Raw genomic sequence first — 26396 nt, 5'->3', positions numbered from 1 at the left:
TAATTAAGCTATTCCAAATATGCACAACAGCCCCAATAAGCAAACCATCTTAAAAAAAATGGAACACATGTTTACAGGTTGACGTTAGAAAGGCAGAAGGAGAGAGGAAGAGGTTCCACACAGCTGAGCTCCTAACTAGTTCTGGACTGAACTGCTCAGCTAGAGAGCTGACCACTCCCCTTTCATTATACAGGTCGCTTCTAAAACATGACCACTTTGGTCTGAAGTCTCATCTGTTTACATGTAAACAAAAAGGCCTCTCAATTCCCTTTAATCTCCGTACCAAACCAGTCTAATCAGAACTGGGACCAATTTTCAACCCCACTGAAAAAAACTAAGGACATAGTCTCCTTGAGAAAAGATTTTGGAAGAAAAGGGACTAGCTTTGCAACATTATCCAAATGTCATCTAAATATTTTAACTGTACCTGCGTCTCCAATTTTCTCTGGCAGTCTATTCCAATCACTAACCATTCTATGTAAAAAGTTACCCCTCATGTCCTTTTTAAATCTTTCTCCTGTCATTTTAAAAATATGCTCCTAGTTTTTAACTCCCTCACCTTTGGGAAAATACCCATGATATTCACATTATCTGTGCCCCTCATGATTTTATAAACCTTACTGAGTTCATCCCTCAACCTGCTAGGTTTCAGTGAAAAGAGTCCCAGCCTATAACTCAAACCTTCCATTCCTGGCAACATCCTTGTAAATCTTTTCTGAACCCCCTCCAGTTTAACAATAACCTTTCTCTAACAGGGTGACCAGAACTGCTCTCAGTATTCCAGAAGAAGCCTCATATGTTCTATACAATTTCAAAGTGACGTCCCAACTCCTATACTCAAAAGGTTTGAGCAGTGAAGGCAAGCATGCTTAATGCGGCCATAACCACCCTGTCTATCTGTGACGCGAATTTCAAAGAATTACTTACCTGATCCCCTAGGTATCTCTGTTCACTACCCAGGGCCCTACCATTAATTGTGTAGGCCCTGCTCTTCTTTATTTTACTAAATTGCAATACCTAACCTTTATCCAAATTAAACTCTGTCTGCCACTTCTCAGCGCATTAACTCAATTGATCAAGATCTCTTTGTAATCTTAGATAACTTTCTTCACTGTACCGATAACTTTCTTCACTGTACCAACAACTTTGGTGTCACCTGCAAACTTACTAACCATGTTTTCTATATTCCCATCCAAGTCGTTTGTATACATGACAGACAAAATCGGACACAGTACTGATCCTGTGAATAACGTGGGACACAGGCCTCCAGTCTGAAAAACAAGCCTCCACCACTACCCTCTCTCCCCTACTGTAAAACAAACTTTGTATCCAATTTGAAAGCTTATTCTGAATTCTATGTGATCTCACTTGACTAATTAGTCTTCCATGTGGAAACTTGTCAAAGGCTTTACTAAAGGCCAAATAAACAATATTTACTGCTCTGTCATTCTCAATGTTTCTGGTTACTTCCTCAGAAAATTCAATCAAATTTGTGAGATATGATTTTCCTTGTGCAAAACCAAGCTGACTATCCCTAATCATTCCTTGCATCTCCAAAAGCGCATAAATCCTATCTTTCAGAATCATCTCCAACAACTTACCCACCACTGATGTCAGATTCACAGGTCTATGGTTGCCAGGCTTCTCCTTACAGCCTTTCTTAAATAAAGGCACAACATTAGCCACCCTCCAGTCCTCCAACATGTCACCCATGACACACATATTTCTGTAAGGGGCCCCGTAATTTCCTCCCTAACTTCCCACAACGTCCTCGGATACACTTGATCAGATCCCGGCGATTTATCCACCTCCTGTGTTTTCTAAGACCTCCAGCATTCCTCTTCTGTAATGTGAACTGTTTTCAAAACATCAATATTTATTTCCCTCAGTTGTCTAGCCTCTTTTTTTCTCCAAAGTAAAAACTGATGAAAAATATTCATTTAATATATCTCCCGTGTTCTTAGGTTCAACACAAAGATGTCCTTGTTGATCTTTATGGACCCCTACTCTCTCTCTCTTTTTGCACTTAGTGTATGTCATTGCTCTTAATGTATTTGGCCTTTTCAGCACTGTAGGGATTCTATGATTCTTTACGTTTGACTCTGATTTGTCAGTTTTCAAAAAAAAACCTTAAAATCCACCTCCTATTTCTTCTTCTGCAGTTTGAAAGAAATTTTGATACCTAAATTTAGTTCTGGGCATGCTACTGGTAAGGAAGATTTCATTAAATATTTTCACTAACAATTTCATTAAATCATTTCATTGAGTAAGTACTTTGTCACAAGTGACGATATGATTGCGATTGATAAGGGATGACAACAGCACAGCTTTAGAAGGGATAAATTTGAACCAGACCAGCAGTAAATATCGCTGCCGTGCTTACTTGAGGGCAGTTAGGAGTAAATTATCTCTTCTGAAATTTTAGGCAGGAGAAAGTGAGGACTGCAGATACTGGAGATCAGAGCTGAAAAATGTGTTGCTGGAAAAGCGCAGCAGGTCAGGCAGCATCAAAGGAGCAGGAGAATCAACGTTTCGGGCATAAGCCTTTCTTCAGGAATGAGGAAGGGCTTATGCCCGAAACGTCGATTCCTCTGCTCCTTTGGTGCTGCCTGACCTGCTGCGCTTTTCCAGCAACACATTTTTCAGCTCTGAAATTTTAGGCAGGAAAAATTGATCCAATAATTGTGGAGTCATTGAAGACATAGTTTGTAGTTGTAATGAGAAGGTTGGTATTTGGGAAATGGGAGATGAAATTTACCAGAAGGTAATCTACAGCCAACTCAATCATTTGATCTTTTAACTGTTGGGATATATGCCGGGCTCTGGCTTATTCATTGGTCAAGTTGTGGGTTTTGCCCTCGTCCCACTTGCCATTAAAGTTGATTTTAGTGAGCGAACCATCTTCAATGTACCTGCCTCTTGTTTAATGTTACCTAAAGTACAGTGCTATTGAAATAATCCTTGGTGTCTATCTCTAATCTCTCACATCTCACATCTTAAATCTGGATTTAAGCAAGCATAACTTTACTTTGAAGGTTAAATGTTTGACAGGCAGGTGAATAATATTCGAAAAGTATGGTGCTGGAAAAGCACAGCCGGTCAGACACCTCAGAGGAGCAGGAGAGTTGATGTTTTGAGCATAAGCTTTTAGAGTCATAGAGATGTACAGCATGGAAACAGACCGTTTGATCCAACTTGTCCATGCCAACCAAATATCCCAACCTAATCTAGTCCCATTTGCCAACACTTGGCCCATATCCCTCTAAACCCTTCCTATTCATATACCCATCCAGATGCCTTTTAGATGTTGCAATTGTACCAGCCTCCACCATTTCCTCTGGCAGCTCATTCCATGCACGCACCATCCTCTGTGTGAAAAGATTGCCCCTTAAGTCCCTTCTATATCTTTTCCCTCTCACCCTAAACCTATGCCTTCTAGTTCTGGACTCCCCCACCCCAGGGAACAGATTTTATGTATTTATCCTATCCATGCCCCTCATAATTTTGTAAACCTCTATAAGGTCACCCCTCAGCTTTCAACGCTCCAGGGAAAACAGCCCCAGTGTATTCAGCCTCTCCCTATAGCTCAAATCCTCCAACCCTGGCAACATCCTTGTCAATATTTTCTGAACCCTTTCAAGTTTCACATCAACCTTCCGATAGGATACCAGAATTGCATGCAATATTCTTAGTGGCCTAACCAACATCCTGTACAGCCACAATATGACCACCCAACTCCTGTACTCAATAAGGTAAAAACTCCACATCCATCAAAGTTTTACTTGCACATCCACTAATATCATTTATTGTATCCGTTGCTCCCGATGCGGTCTCCTCTACATTTGGGAGACTGGGCGCCTCCTAGCAGAGCGCTTTAGGGAACATCTCCGGGACACCCGCACCAATCAACCACACCGCCCCGTGGCCCAACATTTCAACTCCCCCTCCCACTCTGCCGAGGACATGGAGGTTCTGGGCCTCCTTCACCACTGCTCCCTCACCACCAGACGCCTGGAGGAAGAACACCTCATCTTCCGCTTCGGAACACTTCAACCCCAGGGCATCAATGTGGACTTCAACAGTTTCCTCATTTCCCCTTTCCCCCACCTCAACCTAGTTCTAAACTCTCAGCTCAGTAACTGTCCCCATAACTTGTCCGGACTTGTCCGACCTGCCTATCTTCTTTTCCACCTATCCACTCCACCCTCTCCTCCTTGACCTATCACCTTCAACCCCTCCCCCACTCACCCATTGTACTCTATGCTACTTTCTCCCCACCCCCACCCTCTAGCTTATCTCTCCACGCTTCAGGCTCACTGCCTTTATTCCTGATTAAGGGCTTTTGCCCGAAATGTCGATTTCGAAGCTACTTGGATGCTGCCTGAACTGCTGTGCTCTTCCAGCACCACTAATCCAGAATCCTGTACTCAATACTCTGAACAATAAAGGAAAGCATACCAAATGCCTTCTCCAGTATCCTATCTACCTGCAACTCTACTTTCAAGGAGCTATGAACTTGCACTCCAAGGTCTCTTTGTTTAGCAACAGTCCCTCAGACCTGACCATTAAGTGTACAAGTCCTGCTAAGATTTGCTTTCCCAAAATGCAGCAACTCACATTTATCTGAATTAAACTCCATCTGCCACTTCTAAGCCCATTGGCCCATCTGATCAAGATCCCGTTGTAATCTGAGGTCACGTTCTTCGCTGTCCACAGCACCTCCAATTTTGGTGTCACCTGCAAACATACTAACTATATCTCCTATGTTCATATCTAAATAATTTGCATGAATGACAAAAAGCCGTAGACCCAGCACTGATCCTTGTGGCACTCCACTGGTCACAGGCCTCCGGTCTGAAAAACAACCCTCCACCACCCCCCTCTGCCTCTCACCTTCAAGCCAATTCTGTATCCTAATGGCTAGTTCTCCCTGTATTCCATGAGATCTAACCTTGCTAATCAGTGTCCCATAGGGAACCTAGTCGAACGCCTTACTGAAGTCCATATAGATCACATCTACTGCTCTGCCCTCATCAATCCTCTTTGTTACTTTTTTCAAAAAGCTCAATCAAGTTTGTGAGACCTGATTTCCCACACACAAAGCCATGTTGACTATCCCTAATCAGTCCTTGCCTTTCTAAATACATATGCATCATGTCCCTCAGGATTCCCTCCGACAACTTGCCCACCACTGACGTCAGGCTCACTGGTCTATAGTTCCCTGGCTTGTCCTTACCATCTTTCTTAAATAATGGTACCATGTTAACCAACCTCCAGTCTTCTGGCACCTACCTGTGAATTTCAGTGATATGACTATCTCAGCAAGGGGCCCAGCAATCACTTCCCTAGCTTCCCACAGAGTTCAAAGGTACAACTGATCTGGTCCACCTTAATGCATTTCAAGACATCCAGCACTTCTTCCTCTGTAATACGGACATTTTTCAAGATGTCAGCATCTGTTTCCCCACATTCTGTATCTTCCATGTCCTTCTGCACAGTAAACACTGATGCAAAATACTTGTTTAGTATCTCCCTCATTTCCTGTGGCTCCACACAAAGGCTGCCTTGCTGATCTTTGAGGGGTCCTATTCTCTCCCTAGTTACCCTTTTGTCCTTAATATATTTGTAAAAATCCTTCGGATTCTCCTTAATTCTATTTGCCAAAGCTATCTCATGTCCCATTTTTGCCCTCCTGATTTCCCTCTTAAGTATACTCCTACTGCCTTTTTACTCTTCTAAGGAATCACTCAATCTCTCCTGTTTCTACCTGACATATGCTACCTTCTTTTTCTTAACCAAACCCTCAATTTCTCCAGTTTTCTAGCATTCCGTACACCTCCCAGCCTTTCCTTTCACCCAAACAGGAATCTACTTTCTCCGGATTCTCATTATCTCATTTCTGAAGGCTTCCCATTTTCCAGCCATCCCTTTACCTGCGAACATCTACCCCCAATCAGCTTTTGAAAATTCTTGCCTAATACATCAAAATTAGCCTTGCTCCAATTTAGAGCTTCAACTGTTAGGTCTGGTCTATCCTTTTCCATCAATATTTTAAAACTAATAGAATTGTGGTCGCTGGCCCCAAAGTGCTCCCCCACTGACACCTCAGTCACCTGCCCTGTTTCATTTCCCAAGAGTGGGTCAAGTTTTGCACCCTCTCGAGTAGGTACATCCACATACTGAATCAGAAAATTTTCTTGTACAGTCTGAGCAAATTCCTCTCCATCTAAACTCTTAACACTATGGCAGTTCCAGTCAGTGTTTGGAAAGTTAAAATCCCCTACCATAACCACCCTATTATTCTTACAGATAGCTGAGATATTCTTACAAATTTGTTTCTCTATTTCCCTCTGACTATTAGGGGGTCTATAATGCAATCCCAATAAGGCGATCATCCCTTTCTTATTTCTCAGTTCCACCCAAATATCTTCCCTTATGTATTTCCGGGAATATTCTCCCTCAGCGCAGCTGTAATGCTATTCCTGATCAGAAACGCTACTCCCCCTCCTCTCTCGCCTCCCTTTTCTATCTTTCCTGTAGCACTTGTATCCTGGAACATTAAGCTGCCAGTCCTGTCTATCCTTGAGCCACGTTTCTGTAATTGCTCTGGTATCCCAGTCCCATGTTCCTAACCATGACCTGAGTTCATCTGCCTTCCCTGTTAGGTCTCTTGCATTGAAATAAATGCAGTTTCCTCTATCAGTCATGCTTTGTTCCTGCCTGCCGTGACTGTTTGACTCGCTTCTGTTCTGAACTGTCGCAGTCTCGGATTGATCTCTTTCCTCAGTATCTCCCTGGGTCCCACCCTATCTCCTTACTAGCTTAAATCCTCCTGAGCAACTGTAGCAAATCTCCCTGCCAGTATATTAGTCCCCTTTCAGTTCAGGTGTGATCCATCCTTCTTGTACATGTCACTTCTACCCCAGAAGAGATTCCAATGATATAAAAATGTGAATCCTTCTCCCATACACTAGCTCTTCAACCACGTATTCATTTGCTCTGTCCTCCTCTTCTTACCCTCACTAGCTCTGGGGGTAATCAGATATTGCTACCCTCGAGGACCTCCTTTTTAAATTCTCGCCTAACTTTCTATATTCTCCCTTCAGAATCTCATCCTTTTCCCTTCCTATGTCATTGGAACGAATGTGTACAATGACCTTCTGCTGGTCCATCTCCCCTTTGAGAACATTCTGCACCCTCTCTGAGACATCCTTGATCTTGGCACCAGGGAGGCAACACACTATTCTGAATTTTCACTGCTGGCCACAGAAACATCTGTCTGTCCCCCTGACTAGAGAGTCCCCTAACACAATCGATTGCTTGGAACCCAATGTACCTCTCATTATATTAGAGCCAGTCTTGATACCAGAAACGTAGCTGTTCATGCTATATTCCCCTGAAATTCCATTACCCCCTGCATTTTCCAAAACTGCATACTTATTTGAAATGGGGATAGCCACAGAAGACTCCTGTACTACCTGCCTATCTCTCCTACCTTTCTTGGAGTTAACCCAAGAAAGGTATATGCGGCTTTTCTCCCTTCCTATAACTGCCAACAATCACACCCCCTAGCTCTTGTAAATTCCTCATTGCCTCTAACCGTTGCTCTAACTGATCCATTCGATCTGACAGGATTCGCACCAAACAACATTTATTACAGATATAATCCTCAGTAACCCTTAAACTCTCCCGAAACTCCCACATCTGACAAGAAGAACATATCACTCTACTAAAGGCCATTTTGCTCCTTCCAATCTACAGACCCAGAAAATAGCACCAACTTATTGGTCTCCAAAACACTGCTCCAGGCTAACTTAATATTTATGGCTTATATTTTTAAAATTTAATCAAGAGACAGATCCCAATAAAAACATATAATCAATAAAGAACCTATTCTACTCACTATTGTAGACTTACAGCAAGCCTATACTTAAAAGTATTTATCTTTATCAGACTTATGCTTGAAATGTTGACTCTCCTGCTCCTCTGATGCTGCCTGACCTGCTGTGCTTTTCCAGCAGCACACTTTTTGACTCTGATCTCCAGCATCTGCAGTCCTCACTTTCTCCCGGTTAATAATGGCAACAATGTTAGGGTCATTTGAAATATAGCTAGATGCCACATTTGGAGAGTAGTGGTTGCATTTGCAGTTCATTCATGAAGTCTGAGTTGCTTTGGCATTGGGCACATTTTACATGCATGTGGTCTGGAATGAACACTTTGTTCTCAAATTCCCCTTTCACCTAAGGCATGCTGTGACCCTCTGGTGAAACCACCACTGGTTGTGTTTCTCTATCTCGAATGAGAGAGCAGGCTTATGGTCCCGGAGGACTGTTGCAACTTTCCCTTTACTTTGTAGTCTGGAGCTACAGATAATGATGGTAGAAGTTCGACCTCCCTTCCATCACATGGGAGATCACGTAGTTGACTGGGAATCTGTCCTGCTTTTGCCACCTGCATGCGTTGGAAGGATTTCCAGGTTTACAACCAGATGACTACATTATCTCTGAGTGGGACTTGAACCTAGAACTTCTGATCCAGAGGTAGGGACACTATTCACTGCCCCATTTGAGAATAAGAATATTAGAACTTTGGGCAAAATTATTGCTTTCATCATTGACTTTCCTTAATTTTTGCTCCTTGTTATTTTCAATGGATTTTGTAAATCAGTGATTTGAAATTTTTGATTTTTTTTTAACTTCATGCAGTCATAGTCATTAAGCAAAGGGACAATGTAGGCATGATGTATTAGCTCTTGGCTTCACTCCTTCCAAAATTGAATAATCACAACATTTTATTTAAACTATTAATATTTTGTGTTTTTCCAGAGTAAAATCAGACTTTGATGTTCCCAGCACTACGCTAATTGGAGCTCATGGATACTGTACACAGGTCAGTACCACGTCTCTCTGGAACTAGTGAGGTGAAAAACATGGCAGGTTGTGTTCTTTCACCAACTACATAATTTATGTTTGAAACATGCACTCGGCTATGACATATTGAAAGAATGCAGTGAAGAAGCTGAGAGTCAATTCCCTGGCTGATGATGTACTTCTAATCTTGGTTGTGCTACTTGGGAGGCATCTCCTCCATATCTGTGGGATATCTAAGGATGAACAGTATCAGGGCAGTTCAAATATTTCTAATGGCAAGTTTATTAAAAAAAATAATTTTGCTATGTTCTTTTGCTGGTTTTTAAGCTAAATGGTTTGGAATGACTATCGGCAGGAAACAAAAATTGAACAATGTTAACATCTTAATCCCTACATTATGGGAATTAATAATAGAATAATGTTTTGAGAATTGCATGCTTCTGGATAGTTTTCATGAATAAAGAGATGTCAAATTGTCATAGTAAAGTTAATTTATTTTTGAGATCTGTGTCCCACTTGCAGTAACAATGACCAACTGCCCGGGAACTTAATTTGGGAAAAGCTGTGCCGTTAAGGTATTAATATTGTTTAGTTTTGTTTATTACAAGTAATTAGTTCAGTCTTACTCAGCAAACAAAAAAAATGAACAAAAAGTTTAAGGAAAAGCTTGAAACAGCTCCAAAAGATCTAACGTCTCAGTAGCAGTTCTGAAATATAAGCCGAAGACAATTACTGCACACAAAAACGCTCTTGTCAGAAGTTGTGCCTTAGTAACTAATGAAGAAGGATAGAGTTCCGAAGGAATTAATTTTATTTTATGAGACTGTGTCCTTTCTTAACCCCTCTCCAAAAAATGTCTTGGTTACTGGCAACATTGGAATAGGAGTCAGTAGTTTGCCCCCTTGAACCTGATCAATCGTGAATGAAGTTGTGCCTGATCTGACGTCTAGTATATACATATATCCAGGTATTCACCGTTACCCCATAATACTCATACCACTAGTGGTTAAAAATCTCTCAACATTCCAAAATTAATAATTTATGCAACATCAATTGCTCTTTCTGGAAGGGAATTCAAAACTTCTACAAAACTTTGTTGTGAAGTTTTTTCTAATTTCAATTCTGAAATGTCTGGCTCCAAATTTTAAACTCTGCACCCTGCAGTCCCAGACACCTTAACCAGTACAGATAATTTTCCTCTATCTTCTCTGATTGAGTTCCCTAATAATTTGATGTCGAATTTGGTGCATTTATTTGCATTTTTGTGCAGCTATTACTTTCCACATGTTTTTGTTCATTGAAGTTGAAAGCAGCATCATTTAGACTTCATTTTTATTCTCATTTCAAGTCAAGTGTCGATGGGAATTTCAAAAATCGCCAATTAATGTACTCCTGCAAGAGAGCACCCACTTTCCCTGAAACAGCAGCAGTAACACAGAAACTAGATTCTGATAGACAGCAACAGCTAGGCATGCTGGGCAAGTTCATTAGAAGAAAATAGAACTTTTTAGAATATTAACATTTATAATTTGGATAGTCTTCAGATAATTAAAAAGTGCATTTTGCTTGAACAAAACTTCAATAACCCAATAATTTGAAACATGTTAAATTGAGAAATCTGTTAATTTAAAAAAAAATTAAGACAAACCAAGCACTTGACTATATTCCAGGGGGATAGATTTGAGAATTAATGAAGTTGTGCAAAAATATGTATTAAGTCTTACATAGACCCTGACTAGAGTATTGTGTGCATTTGCAGTCTCCACCTTTCAAAGCCACTGGAGATGATGCAATAAATAGTCAAACATGTAATAATAGAAAGACAAGTTTGTATCTGTCAGGAAAGAAAGAACACATGGGGTCTGTTGAACATAGAAGGGTTGCCGTAATAAAGGTATTTGAAATCATGAAGCACTTTGATAAGGCACCAATTAGGTTCTTTCTTCTCAATTCAAAGGAGTTGCCTATATATGAATTCTTTGCAGGTAAACCTAAGTAAATAGCGTCCACAACTGCAACTTTAGCCCGTGCCTCAAGTTGTGCACAATGAGCAATGGGAAAGAGTCATCTGGTTCCCAGGCGTTGGACCCTGATAGATTGCATTGGTTCATACTGCCTGATCCAAATACCAGTGAACAAAGTTAATCCATCTTGAAAAATACTATAATCATCCCATTTACTTAAAATGTTGATCATAGGCATGTATTTACACTGTCATATTGGCTCAGAAAGAATGCCATTTGGCCTATCAATTCCATCAATGATCTGTGGAGGGCGGTCAAATCAGTCTGATTTCCCTGCTGTACCCTGTATTTATTTTTTAATCATCTAAACAATTTCCTTTTTAAAATCATCGATCTTCTGTACTGTCACCAGCCCTGAGAGCAATGGGATCAAGGTCATTAACACAAAAAAAACTTCCTCCTATGTCTTGCCCAAAATCTTAAATTTATGTATGAGAATCCTTGTGTGATAAGCCAATGAAGAAAGCTATTCTTTGATTAACTCATCTAAACATTACCTAAAATATTCTAAACCTATCTAATCATTTGCGTAATTGGGCCATTCAACCCATGATCGACTCCAGCATCCTTACTTTAATTAACCCTGTCGATTCACCCTTCTATTGGTGTCTCTCTCATCTAGCTTGAAGTTATCTGCATATATACTTTAACTCCATTCAGTTGGTGATGAACCATATTGTTGAAGAATAGAATTAAAAATTAAATCTACTTAGTTGCATAACGTGTATCAATAATCCAACAGTATAGCAACATTTAGTAGCTGACAGGAGTTTATTTCATCTGTTCAGAATGCATAGCTGTAACTCTTACCTTTTGTATATAGAAGGAAGTAGTCTGCACATTTTTGAATGTACATTCACTATCAGCTGTTCTACCTATTCCATTACATGACATTCATGGACATGTGTATGCCATCAATTAGATGATCATCTCAGAGTAAACATGGCATTCTCTGTGTATTCAGTTTCCCTTGGGAGCTATGAATTATTTCCTTCCTTAAAAGCTTATTAGTTCAACAACTTGCTATGAAGATGCAAACATATAGAAGCACCTCCACACAAAAGGAAAGTCACATGTTTAGACATGTGTTTGTGTTAACTTAAGGGTAGATATAAGTTGTAACAGTAAGTAGCACCTGCTTCAATAAACACTGGTTAAGTAAATTTCACTATAATGTAGTGATGTCAGTTGAAGATTCCCAGATCTGTGGATGTAATTTCAGTTTTTAAAGTAACACGCTTCCTCAGAAAACAGGCAATAAGGAAAAAATAACCTTCTATTTATAAAGCAACTTTGATGACCTTGGGTCTTCCATAGAGTTGTAGCCACTGTAGTAATGTAGGCAACGTGACTGCAATTTGTGTGCAGCAAATTCTCAAACCATGTTGTGATAATGACCAGATCATCTACTTGTGAACTAAATATTGCTCAAATACTGGAGGAAATCACTTCGTTGTCAAAATATTGCTATAGGTGCTATTGTAGCCACCTGAAAGGAGAAGCCTTGGTTTGGTGTCTCATCCAAAACACAGCACCTTCAACAGCTTCCTCTGTCCTACACTGATTGTATCATTTTGAATCATATACTCAGACCTTTGGAGTAGGTCTTGAATTCTACATTCTGTGTTAACTAACAAAAGAGGAACCAGCTGAAGAGCTGATGAGATCCTCATATTGCTTCGTTCTAGGACAGTTTGCTTCATCAACGGTAACCCAGGTACTTGACAAGCCTTTACCCAGAATTAAGTACCCCTGGAGCACTTAAGACCATGAGATGTTGGCAAATTAAATCAGTAGCTCTAATTAATAGGATGGGTGTCAAGGGGTGAGGCTCACCTGGGAAAGAGCGAATGACTCCCGAGTAGCTGCCTCCCACCCTCGGTGCCAGGTCCGTCACTCAAGCACTTGAATGCTTCAACACGAATCCCCAATATAGTTTGCTTCTAATGTATCACAAGAGTCTTTCCATGTGAGCTGTGGTTTTGCCCTTAGCTCTGAGCCCGGAGGTCTGGGTTCAAGTTCCCACCTGTCCCTCAGGTGTTTAATGGCATCACTGACCATGTTAGTTAGAAAATATTTACAATGCTCACATGATGAGCCCATTTCCCATTAGTGGGTCAATGACCCCAGTAAGGTGATAATGCCCTTAATGTGGCTATGATTGGTTGGTTAAAGACCTCAATGATGCTGGTGTGGAAAGGACATCCACAGCCTTTGCCAACATGGACATCATCAGGTGTAGAAGCAGGAAGGTGGCAGGGTTACCACACACTACCCTTTTGTTTGCTTACATAAACCCTCTCATATAACCACTACCAATACCACCCTCATTCACCAAGAGAAAAGGAAGAAAATTCCTGTCCCCTCGCTGCTGATCGGGAGCAAAGATTTGATCTGTGATTAATTTTCCTGTCACCCAGGGAACTAAGTTAAATTGTTGACAGACAGACATAAAAAATAATTCTTAAAGTTATGCATCATTAATTTGAAATTTAATGATTCTTTAAAGAAAACGCTCTTTGTTCCCTTAAGCTATCCTGACCTGTTCCTTTGTCAGAACAGATTTTGAAAGTAAAATGGACTTGATTAATCTTGTAATGTTTCTAGAATTTTGTAGTCTGCTTAATTAAACTTTAAGGAGCCAGAGTTACAGAGAGATATTAGATACTAAACTGTTTTTTGAACTGTTAGTTTTCCAAGCTCCTCCTACCCTGAATGATTGTCAACTTGCTGAACCCATGGAGAGTTGCAGTGTTGACAGAAGTTCCCTGCACTCTACAGTTTTTCATAGCTCAGGTTCTCACTCTGTTTGATTGCAGCTTCTAAAATCTAATTAGGTGCTGGGTCTCAAATGTGGCTTCTGTTGAGCTGGAAAGATAGCTTGATTAAATGGTTTATAGAACATAGTGCAGTGTCATAGCAGTAAATTAAGGGATAAATAGTGTATTCCTTCTCTTACTCTTTATCTCACATTTGTATTCTGTATAAGCACAGTATGTGAAATATATATATTCTGCGGGGAATAATGGAATTCAAATCCAACTCTCATTGCAATGTCAGTTTAATTCCTTACTTATCTTTTTTTTAAGTAAAGAAATAACCTTTGTTTTAAGTTTCATCCTTGGTTTCCTTTCCTACCTGTAACCTTCCACAATCCTGGAGTCCTCAGATTTGCCTACTCATCCAGCCTGTTGCTCAGGCCCTCATCCTTCCATGGTGACTGGATGTGTTTTTAGGTGCCTAGGGCCCAAGTTCCAGCCCCCCACCCTGATTTTAACGCCTTTACCTGCATTGGCTGAAAACAGAGGTGTATCATAGAAAGGTTGTCTCACCAAGGGACAAATGCAAGAATGCCAAATTTCAAACTATTACTGTCACTAATGCTATTGGTGAAAAGGCTGCTGATTGACCAAGGTGTTACCCTGGAGGAGGAAGTATTGGGTGTCAAAAGGTGTGAAGCTTGAAAATGTTTGTTTTGTTTGTAGAGATTGGGTCCCTGACACGAGTGGTTCTAGAAAACATGAATCAGACTTGACTGATTATCTGAAATTGGTTGTTAGTGTGGGCTGGTTGAGTGTAGGACAGTAAATATCCTGATCAGATTATTGTTTGCAGTGTGTTGTGCAAAGTTACAAGTACTGGAAAATTGGATTAGAGTAGTTAGGCTCTTTTTCTGTATTGTAGATCTCTAACTCTGGTCCAAGGCCACATCTTTCAGGTCTGCAAAATGTCTGGTCTACCTCAAATTACTCTGGAAAAGGTGAAGTTTGTTTAAAAAAAAACTGAACACAGGTTAAGCAACCTGCTTTGCCTTGCTACTAACTGTGGCTATGCGTTGTGAGTTATTTCTCATTCAGAGAATGCTCTGCCTGTCAGAAAAGTGACTAATAATACGTATGAATTTCAGTGCAGGTCCCATGCTTGATACATTGGCTGTATATCCTAGTGATTAACTGATCAAAGTAAACAGCATGATCATAAGCTGAGTGAAGACTCCACTTGACCAACTCTCACTTGCAAAACCCAAAACAGAAAATTTACTGTCAGATGAGTTTCTGCAATTGGGCAGCATTTGTTCAACAATTCTGACTGCATTAGTGGCTACACAACCAACTAATTTAAGATGATCAGTCAGCTTACCAATCAATCAGTACTCTCTTTTCAAATAGTACAAATAATTGTGATCATTTCAGATTTACATTCATGCTCTAGTGAAGGCAAGATGAAAAGCTTCAGCAAATTCAGGTTCTGTTTCAATACAAATACTGGTTGGAATCCTGTCTCGATGGATTGTTTACATTGAGGCCTTATAGCTTTAGATAAGTGACTTTGAACTCTGAAAAACGTCATTGGATCAGAAATGTTAACTCTGACTTCTTTCCACAGATACTACCAGACCTCCTGAATTTTCCAGCAATTTGTTTTTTTTCTGATTCATCCAGTTATTTCTGTTTTTATTCATTGTTTAACTCGCTGCCACATCTCTTCCAGGCATGTCCACCTTGAAGACGTTCTGCTCCTCTCTCTGATAGTGTCTCAAAAAAGGGTCACTGGACCCAAAATGTTAACTTTGATTTCTCTCCACAGATGCTGCCAGACCTGCTGAGTTTTTCCAGCAATTCCTGTTTTTATTGTTGAATGATGATTTAGTTCTTAATCCAACATTGATTGTAACAGTAAGCATCAGCTTGGCTGAATCTTTACCATTCTCTCATCTAAGCAAAAATGTTGTGTGGTCATAGCTTCAGGAGTTGAATAGGTAATCTAGACTGACATTTCAGAGCTATTGGTGTTAGGATGAGATACTAAACCAAGTTTGTTCAGGGAAGTATCTCCATATTTAGTAAATAGAAACAACAAAAAGACTATTTAGTGCGCCACTCTGTATGAATTGTTGATTCAGGCTGGCTGTTACAGGGGAAATTTCTCTGACATTGTGGTTGAAGCTACTATCTCGACCTAGCCAAGTTGTTATAGTGGAATTACGACTCTGGCATCTACTCAACAATGTGAATAATTTCCTAGGAATGTCGTATCCACAAAAAGCAAGCCAAATCCACATTGAACAATTACTGTCCCTCTTTGTGCCAGTTCCCAACCCCATCAATGACAGAGTGATGCAAGGTGTGATAGGACACGTGATAGCCTGATCACTGACACTCAGTTTGGGTTCTACTAGAACACTCGGTTACTGATCCCATTTCAACCGTGATTCAAATAACCTGAATTCCAGAAGTTGATTGAGAGTATGTATCCTTAAGACCAAGGCAACATATGGCTGACTTGGCTGGTGTTTAGTTGCCCTAGCAAAGCTAGAAGTGCTTTGGTGTCATACCTAACGCAGACAAAGACGGCTGTGATTATTGGAGACCAATTGTATCAGAATATCACTGCAAAAGTTCTTCAGGGTATGTCCTAGGCCCAAATATCTTCATCTTCAACTGCTTCATCAGTGATCTTCCCTACACCATAAGGTCAGAATAGGAGAATGTTCACTGATGGTTATGCAGTACTGTGTGCCATCCACTACTCCATAGGAGCAAAATTAGATCATTCAGTCAGTTGAGTTTGAACTGCTGTTGCATCTTGGCTGAAATGTTTCTCATTTTCCTGCCTTCTCCCTGTAACCTTTAATCCCCTTTTACTAATCAAGAGCCTATCAATTTCTGAATTAAATGCACTCAGTGACTTGGCCTCCACAGCCTTCTATGAAAGGGAGAAAGAAGAGAGTTCTACAGACTCACCACCCTCTAGCTAAAGACATTTCTCCTCATCTCAATTGTCCTCAGATCCTGAGGCATTCTGAATCCATATGGAGCATGACCTGGATGGCATTCAGGCCTAGGCTAATAAGGACATTCATAGCGTGAAGTGGCAGACAGTGAGCATCTCCAACAAGAGATAATCTGACCATCGTCCTTGACATTCAATGGCATTACCATTGCTGAATCCACAACTATCAACATCCTGGAGTTACTCAACCAAAAACTGCAAAGAAGCAGCCTTACACAGAGTGTGGTTACAAGCACATGTCAAAGTCTAGGATTCTGGTGTAGGTCATTCATCTTCTGACTCCACAACTTGAGTCACACTTTTTAAAAAAAAATTACAAGCCAAGGATGCATTTGAATGTTGTCCACTTGCCTGGATACACACAGACCCGAGCAGCTCAATACTATTCAAGACAAAGCAGGCCACTTAATTGGCACTACATGCACCACCTTCAAGATTTCTATATGCCACAGTTTGCATATTGAAGATTTAATATGTACAATGTGTGCTTTACATTGTAGGAACTCACCAAGCTTCTTTCAATGCATCCTTCAAGGTTGTGATCATCTAGAAGGGTAGGGGAAGCAGGTATATAGGAGAAGTACCACCTACAAGATTGCTCCTCTCCAAACAGCACACACACCATCTTAACTTGGAACCATATCCTTCACTGCATCATCGGATTCCTAAAACTCCCTTCCTAAAAACGCTTTGGGTGTGCTTACAATATAGGGTCTGCAGTGGTTCATGAAACTTGATATCGATCACCATCTCGAGGATAATTGGGGATGGGTGACTGATGCCAATCTTGCCAAAGGTGGCCACATCTAGGGAAGCTACTGGAGAAGATACTGAGGGATAGGATTTAATTATATTTGGAAGAAAATGGGCTTATCAGTGATAGACAGCATGGTTTGTGCATGTCTTATCAACTTAATAGAATTCTTTGAGGAAGTGACAAAGTTTATTGATGAGGGAAAGGCTGTAGAGGTCATATACATGGACTTCAGTAAGGTGTTTGATAAGGCTCCCCATGGTAGGCTGATGGAGAAAGTGAAGTTGCATGGGGTCCACGGTGTACCAGCTAGATGAATAGAGAACTGTCTGGGCAACAGAAGACAGAGTAATAGTGGAAGGGAGTTTCTCAGAAGGGGAACTGTGACCAGTGGTGTTCCACAGGGATCTGTGCTGGGACCACTGTTTGTGATATACATAAATGATCTGGAAAAAGATATAGGTGGTCTGATTAGCAAGTTTGCAGATGACACTAAGATTGGTGGAGTAGCATATAGTGAAGGGAACTGTCAGAGAATACAGCAGAATATGGATAGATTGGAGAGTTGGGCAGAGAAATGGCAGATGGAGTTCAATCTGAGCAATTGTAAGGTGATGCATTTTTGTAAGATCCAATTCAAGAGTGAACTATATGGTAAATGGAAAAGCCCTGGGGAAAATTGACATACAGAGAGACCTGGGTGTTCAAGTCTATTGTAGCCTGAAGGTGGCAACACCGGTCAATGGAGTGGTCAAGAAGGCATACGGTATGATTTCCTTCATTGGACAGGGTATTGAGTACAAGAATTGGCAGATCATGTTACCGTAGTATAGGACTTTGGTTCGGCAACATTTGGAATACTGTGTACAGTTCTGGTCGCCACATCGCCAAAAGGATGTGAATGCTTTGGGGATGGTGCAGAGGACGTTCACCAAGATGTCGCCTGGTATTGAGGGTGCTTGCCATGAAGAGAAGTTGAATAGATAAGGATTATTTTCGTTGGAAAGACAGGTTGCAGGGGGTCCTGATTGAGGTCCACAAAACCATGAGAGGTTTGGACAGGGTGGATAGCAAGAAGCATTTTCCCAGAGTGGGGGACTCAATTACTAGGGGTCATGAGTTCAAGGTGAGAGGGGAAAAGTTTAGGGGAGATAAGTGTGAAAAGTTCTTTATGCAATGGGTGGTGGGTCCCTGGAACGTGTTGCCAGTAGAGGTGGTAGAGTTGGGCATGATAGCAGCATTTAAGATGTATCTAGACAGATACATGAATGGTCAGGGAGTAGAGGGATACAGATCCTTGGAAAATAGGCAACGGGTTTAGATAGAGGATCTGAATCAGTGCAGGCTTGGAGGGCTGAAGGTTGTAATTTTTGTGTTCTTTGTTCTTTGAAAAATATAGATGAAATCTTGTTGCATGCAAATTAGCTGCTGCCTTTCAAAAGCACTGCCTTAGCTGAGCTGATGGAATGAAAGGTGCTATATAAATTGGAAGTTTTTTTCTTAAATATAACAAGATTACACTTCAGATGTATGTGAGTGCTTCCAGGTGTATCATCAATGTGATGTTTATTCTTTTAAACAGAATAAAATAAACTTGTTCTTTTTGTAGCATGTCATGTCCTCAGGATGCGCCAAACGTTTGCAGTCAATTGAGATCGTTTTAAAGTTGGCCTCATTTCTAATGTTGGTTAATACAGCTACTAATCTGTAAACAATGGACAATATAATTTTTTTAGTGGTGTTAGTCAAGTGATAAAAGTTGGCTGCTTCATCCCTGCTGGTATTGCCTTTATGGCCAGCAGGTAACTGGACTTTGGCTTAACATCCTGTCTGAAAAATGGCACCTTAAATGCTAGATTCTCAGCCTTGATTAGGTACATGGGCCTCGAGAATCAGGCTTGAAACCTTTGACTCGGAGAAGAGAATGCTACCACAAATCTACAACTGATATTTCGCAACAAAAATAATTGTAAGAAATATGTTACCTTCCTTTCATAGGAACTTGTGAATCTGCTGTTAACCGGTAAAGCTGTCTCCAATGTTTTTAATGATGTCGTAGAGCTGGATTCTGGCAATGGCAACATCACAGTCCTTAAAGGAATTTCAGGACGCAGTGACATTGGGCTGTTGTCACTGTTTGAACACTACAGTATCTGCAAGGTAGGTGTCCTGAGACTCCTGTGGAGTCTCTTGTTGCATGTTTTTGGTTGCTTTTGAACATCAGTATACTCTCTGCAAGGTGCATGCTCTCAGCCCATTGGTTTTGGTGCAACTACTGATGGAAGTATAGCTAGGTAGACAGTAAGGGTCCTTTAGTAAGGATCAAAGTGTTGCTGTCCCATAAGCTCAGCTTCAGTCAAAGCAATGATGCTCGTGCAGTTAATAGGCAAGAATAGTGTGGATGTCCCTTTGTGAACAAATGTACGGGAGGGAACTATGGAAAGAGCCAAAATAATCTGCTTGCAGAGTTAAAAAAGACAGTAGTGGATGAGGTGGCTAGGGAAAGTTAGACCACAGTGGTTATATTCAGTGAGCAAGTTGACAAAACAGAACTGTAGGACTGGGATTGTTAATTGTAAGCAGTCAATGAAGGCAGCCTTAAAGAAATAAATAGCTCCATTCTTAATTAATGGGATGATGGCACAAAACTAGGAATGGCAGAAGAGTATGGATAGGTTTGCGCACGAGAACTGAAAATGGGGTGTTATTGATGGGGAGGGGAAGATTAAGACCCCAGCACGACTGAGTAGCAGGCTGGAGACTTAAGGAGCATGCATTTATGTGACTTCTTTCATAGTCTTAATATTCAAAGGTACTTCTGAAGTGTAGTCAATGCTGTTGTGTTGGGAGTGTTGCAGTTAATTGTTCACGCTGAGGTCCCATGAAATGAGAGACACTCTGCAATGGCTGAGGAAAATATTGGTCTTGGGTCTGGATTACATACGGCAGATGGGAGATAAGTGGACCTAGGATAGATACTAGGGGCTAGTGTGGAACAAGAATAAGCCAGCAGGGAGAAATAGACCACACTGGGAAAATCTGAAAACGTTTGATTTAGATTTAGTTTTGTTTTAATGTGTACTCAAGTAAGAGAAACAGGAGTACAATGTTGCCACACCTAGGTACAAAATATAAATCACAGAAATAAAAAAAAATTAAAAAGTTCAGCGCACAGTCTTCTTAGCAAAGAAGTAGAAAAATAAAGGAATACAGTTAAAATATCAAACATTGCAGTCCTTTCTTGAGCCATGGGCCTGCAGATGCTCCAAGCTGGTCTTCCCCAAGAGGGCTTGCTGTCCCCTGCGCCGGGCTAAGACCCACCCAGGCACACCAGGCTTCTCCGCTCACAAGGCTTCGACCCTGACCACTATCCCTTGTGGCCAACTGTTGCTGACTACCATCCAGCTCACACTGGGACCCAGCCGTTGCCACTCCCTGTTTCCACAGCATCCAAAAGGTAATTGAGAAACACCAAAATGAGGAAAAAAAACTGAGAAAGGGAGAAACAAAAGAAATAAAAGAAAGCGGGTGAAATGAAGGAGATCCAGACTCAAGAGCTTAGATGCTGCCTAAACCACCTCTGCCATTTTGGACGCATTCCAAGATATCTGAAAGTAAAGGCAAAGAAGTGGTCAGAATCTTGAAAAGATATTGCCCCAAAGTGTAGTGTAGTGTAGTTGGCACTAGGAGATGGGGATGTTTCACAGCAGCTGCAGAGAGAACTCAGGATCACCTTGCTATGGCACTAATCCGAATTGGTTTACTCTCAGTTTTTGTATCAAGCAGATATAATTTGTACCTGTTTGGTCTTTTTATACCCCTGTGAATGAAGGACTCTGACAGCATCACATCTGCTGCAGTTTATTTTAATCCTCCATAGAACATGGCATAAGAAATCAGAACAGAAGTAGGCCATTCAGTCTGTTGAGTCAGACAGTGATGCTGGAAAAGCACAGCAGGTCAGGCAGCATCCAAGGAGCATAAGCCTTTCATCAGTCTCTCAAGCCCACCATTCAGTGAGATTTTGGCTAATCTGCCCCAAGCCTCAACATAACCATCAATCCCTGATACTTATCTCTTCTTTTAAATACATTCAGGTTCTAGCTTCCACAACCCTCTTGGGTAGAGAATTCCATACACTCACTGCCCCCTGGGAGACAGAATTTCTCTCCTCTCTGTTTTAATTGACTGTCCCCTTTCTGACCCCCAGTTTGAGATGCCTCCACTAGTGAGAACATCATGACATCTACCTTCAGAATCTTGTATGTTTCAATAAAATTACCCTTCATTATTCTAAACTATAATGAATAAAAACATAACATGTTTAGCCATTCTTGATAAGTCAGCCCTTTATCCCACTCATCAACCCAGCAAAACATTTTTGAATACTGGTATATTCTTCTTGTAAAATATGGGGACCAAACTGTACACAGTACACCTGATGCAGCCTAACCAATACTCTGTACAGTTGTAACAAGACATAAAGAGACAATATGATCATTGCTACTTAACATTTAATGATATTACCATCATTGAATCCACCATTGTCAACATACTGGGAGTTACCAATGATCAGAAACTCAACTGGACTCACCAAATAAATACAATGGCTATAAGAACAGGTCAGAGGCTAGGAATACTGCAATGAATAATTCACCTCCTGACTCCCTCAAGCCTGTCTACCATCTACAAAGCGCAAGTTAGGAGTGTGATGGAATACCCCCCATTTGCTTGGATGGGTCCAGCTCCAACAACACTCAAGAAGCTTGACACCATCCAGGACAAAGCAGCCCACTTGATTGGCACCACATCCACAAACATCCACTCCGTCCTTCACTGACACTCAGTAGCAGCAGTGCCAACATCCAATGCTACTACCTACAAGATGCACTGCAGAAATTCACCAAAGATCCTTTGACAACACCTTACAAATCCACACTACTTCCATCTGGAAGGGCAAGGGCAGCAGATAGATAAATACCTAAAAGCATTGTAGATCTAGCTGCAGTGAATAGACTGTAGCATTTCAAGAAGATAGCTCATCACCACCTTTTCAAGATCAACCAGGGATAGGCAATAAATGTTGACCGATTCAGTGATGCCCACACCCCAAGAATGAATGAAAACCAAAACTCCAACCTCCTTGGAATGTAAACCAAAATTCCGTTTGCCAACTTAGTTACTTGCGGCACCCACATGCTAACTTCTTGTTTCACAAAAAAACTGTACTCACGTACCTCTACTGCAGTTTTTTGAGTCTTTCTCCATTTAAATAATGATCTAACTTTTGATTCTTCCAACCAAAGTGCATGATCTCGCACTAAATTACATTAAATTCTACCTGCCAAGATTTTACCTATTCACTGAAACTGAACAACAGAAGTTAGACTAATTGGCCTATAGTTTCCTGTTTTCTATCTTCTCTTCTTGAACAGGTGGGTCACATTATCAGTTTTCCAATCTGCTCGAATCCTGTGGGAATCCAGTGAGGTCTGGAATAATTAGACCAATGCTTCCATTATTTATGCAAACATTTCCTTTAAAACTCTTGATTGCAGGCAACTTGTCTACTTTAAGTCATAGAGTCATAGAGATGTACAGCATGGAAACAGACCCTTTGGTCCAACTCGTCCACGCTGAGTAGATATCCCAACCCAATCTAGTCCCACCTGCCAGCACCCCGCCCATATGACTCCAAACCCTTCCTATTCATATACCCATCCAAATGCCTCTTAAATGTTGCAATTGTACCAGCCTCCACCACTTCCTCTGGCAGTTCATTGCATACATATACCACCCTTTGTGTGAAAAAGTTACCGCTTAGGTCTCTTTTGTATCTTTCCCTTCTCACCCTAAACCTATGCCCTCTAGTTAGATTAGATTAGATTAGATTAGATTAGATTACTTACAGTGTGGAAACAGGCCCTTCGGCCCAACAAGTCCACACCGCCCCGCCGAAGCGTAACCCACCCATACCCCTACATCTACACCTTACCTAACACTATAGGCAATTTAGCATGGCCAATTCACCTGGCCTGCACATCTTTGGACTGTGGGAGGAAACCGGAGCACCCGGAGGAAACCCACGCAGACACGGGGAGAACGTGCAAACTCCACACAGTCAGTCGCCTGAGGCGGGAATTGAACCCGGGTCTCAGGCGCTGTGAGGCAGCAGTGCTAACCACTGTGCCACCGTGCCGCCCAGGGAAGAGACTTTGTCTATTTATCCTATCCATGCTTCTCGTGATTTTATAAACCTCTAAGAGGTCACCCCCTCAGCCTCCGATGCTCCAAGGAAAACAGCCCCAGCCTTTCAACCTCTCCCTATAGTTCAAATCCTCCAACCGTGGCAACATCCTTGTAAATCTTTTCTGAACCCCTTCAAGTTTCACGACATCTTTCCGATATGAAGGAGATCAGAATTGCACGCAAATTCCAAATGTGGCCTAACCAATGTCCTGTAGAGCCACAACGTGACCTCCCAACTCCTGTTCTCGATACTCTGACCAATAAAGGGAAGCATACCAAACGCCGCCTTCACTATCCTATCTACCTGTGACTCCACTTTCAAGGAGCTATGAACCTGCACTCTCAAGGTCTCTTTGTTCAGCAACACGCCTTAGGACCTTACCATTAAGTGTATAAGTCATGCTAAGATTTGCCTTTCGAAAATGCAGCACCTCGCATTTATCGAAATTAAACTCCATCTGCCATTTCTCAGCCCATTGGTCAATCTGATCAAGATCTGAGGTAACCTTCTTCGCTATCCACTACACCTCAATTTTGGTGTCATCTGCAACTGTACCTCTTATGCTCGCATCCAAATCATTTATATAAACGACAAAAAGTAGTGTACCCCGTACCAATCCTTGTGGCATACCACTGGCCACAGGCCTCCAGTCTGAAAAACAACCTTCCACCACCACCCTCTTGTCTTCTACCTTTGTGCCAGTTCTGTATCCAAATGGCTGGTTCCCCCTGTATTCCATGAGATCTAACCTTGCTAATCAGTGTCCCATGGGGAACCTTGTCAAATGCCTAACTGAAGTCTATCTAGATCACGTCCACCGCTCTGCCCTCATCAATCCTCTGTTACTTTTTCAAAAAACTCAGTCAAGTTTATGAGACATGATTTCCCTGCACAAAGCCATGTTGACTATCCCTAATCAGTCCTTGCTTTTCCAAATACATGTACATCCTATCGCCCAAGTTTCCTTCTAACAACGTGTGCACCACTGATGTCAGGCTCACTGGTCTATAGTTCCCTGGCTTGTCCTTACTGCTTTTTTAAAACAGTGGCACCATGTTAGCCAACATCCAGTTCTCTTAATTTGTCAACTATTTTGTCCCTTGTGATAGACGCTGTTACAAAATCTTTCCTACCATTAGCACCTTGCTTATGTGTTATCTTTGGCATGTTCATAGTATCCTCCACTGTGAAGACTGGCAAAATATTGGTTTAAGTTATGCCATTTTGCTTTCCTTGTTATGAATTCTCCAGCTGCATCTTCCAAGAGTTCTACACTTGACTTTCTCCTTAGTCTACTTTCCCAGCATGCTTTGGACAACCTTTTTAGAATCATAGAGATGTACAGCATGGAAACAGACCCTTTTGTCCAACCCGTCCATTCCAACCAGATATCCCAACCCAATCTCATCCCACCTGCCAGTAACCGGTCCATATCCCTCCAAACCCTTCCCATTCATATACCCATCCAAATGCCTCTTAAATGTTGCAATTATACCAGTCTCCACCACATCCTCTGGCAGCTCATTCCATACACGTACCACCCTCTGCATGAAAAAGTTGCCCCTGAGGTTTCTTTTATATCTTTCCCCTCTCACCCTAAACCTATGCCCTCTAGCTCTGGACACCCCGACCCCAGGGAAAAGAATTTGTCTATTTATCCTATCCATGCTCCTCATAATTTTGTAAACCTCTATAAGGTCACCCCTCAGCCTCCGACGCTCCAGGGAAAACAGCCCCAGCCTGTTCAGCCTCTCCCTGTAGCTCAAATCCTCCAACCCTGGCAACATCCTTGTAAATCTTTTCTGAACCCATTCAAATTTCACAACATCTATCCGATAGGAAGGAGACCAGAATTGCACCCAATATTCCAACAGTGGCCTAACCAATGTCCTGTACAGCCGCAACATGACCTCCCAACTCAGACAAGGACACAGCTGGTGTTCCTCCAAAGCTAATTCTGGATCCCAGTACTCACTCTCAGTCTCACACTCATGTTCCTGACCGTGGACCAGAATTGCTGTAATTCATCTATGGGATGTGACTGTCTCCTGAGACAGAGAACTCAGGAAACAGCACCATGTATCGCAGTGTCTGTTGCTAAGCTTTGTGCTCATCAACTGTGAACCAGCGTTCCATGAGCAGACAACATTTGCTGCAAGTGTGTTCACCATGGTGTCTATGGTGTCCACACCCAACCATCTCTGTTCTATTCTGTTCAGTTAATTTGGATATTAAATGTTTTAAAAGTGAATGCTCTTCAGATGTAATAATGCCTACTGATTTAAATCCGTTGGCACATATTTTGATTTACCCACCAATCATTGGTTTGTTTTCCTGTGATGTCTCATTTTGTTTCTTCCTGTAAGAGCCAAGTGGAAAGGGCTATCTGCTGCTGGTTTTTAGTTCCTGCTATTGCTTCCCTTTTCATGCAGGTCCATTCTTTTCCTTATCACTGTTTAGTGAAGGGAAATTTCTCAACTCAATAATATGGGAAGGGCTTCATCCAGTTGACACTGACCGTATCTAACAATGTTTGACTGGCTGTCAACATAATATCACATCAAACAACTTCTCAGCATTGAACCAAACTTTAGGTAGCAGGCTGTTTCCTGTTTTCAAACAAAATAATTTTAACACCATTTTACAAAATTGTTGGTATTTCACGTTTCAGCACTCCGTCTTTCAATGCTATTGTCTCCGAT

General features: G+C 41.4%; 1 protein-coding gene across 2 annotated transcripts in view; it reads left to right on the top strand.

Annotated features, from left to right (window-relative positions):
- Positions 1–26396, top strand: part of mindy4 (MINDY lysine 48 deubiquitinase 4) — a 220707-nt gene that overhangs the window by 161436 nt on the left and 32875 nt on the right. For both annotated transcript variants that reach the window (XM_072576365.1, XM_072576364.1), the window contains exons 14-15: positions 8829–8892; positions 19443–19604. In XM_072576365.1, coding sequence (XP_072432466.1) covers positions 8829–8892; positions 19443–19604 — 226 coding nt within the window. The remainder of the gene's footprint in view (positions 1–8828; positions 8893–19442; positions 19605–26396) is intronic.

The sequence above is a fragment of the Chiloscyllium punctatum genome, chromosome 8, assembly GCF_047496795.1.
Source record: "Chiloscyllium punctatum isolate Juve2018m chromosome 8, sChiPun1.3, whole genome shotgun sequence".
NCBI classification, from domain to species: domain Eukaryota; kingdom Metazoa; phylum Chordata; class Chondrichthyes; order Orectolobiformes; family Hemiscylliidae; genus Chiloscyllium; species Chiloscyllium punctatum.
Note: the sequence above shows the minus strand (reverse complement) of the source record. Positions and strands in the feature narration are given on the sequence as shown.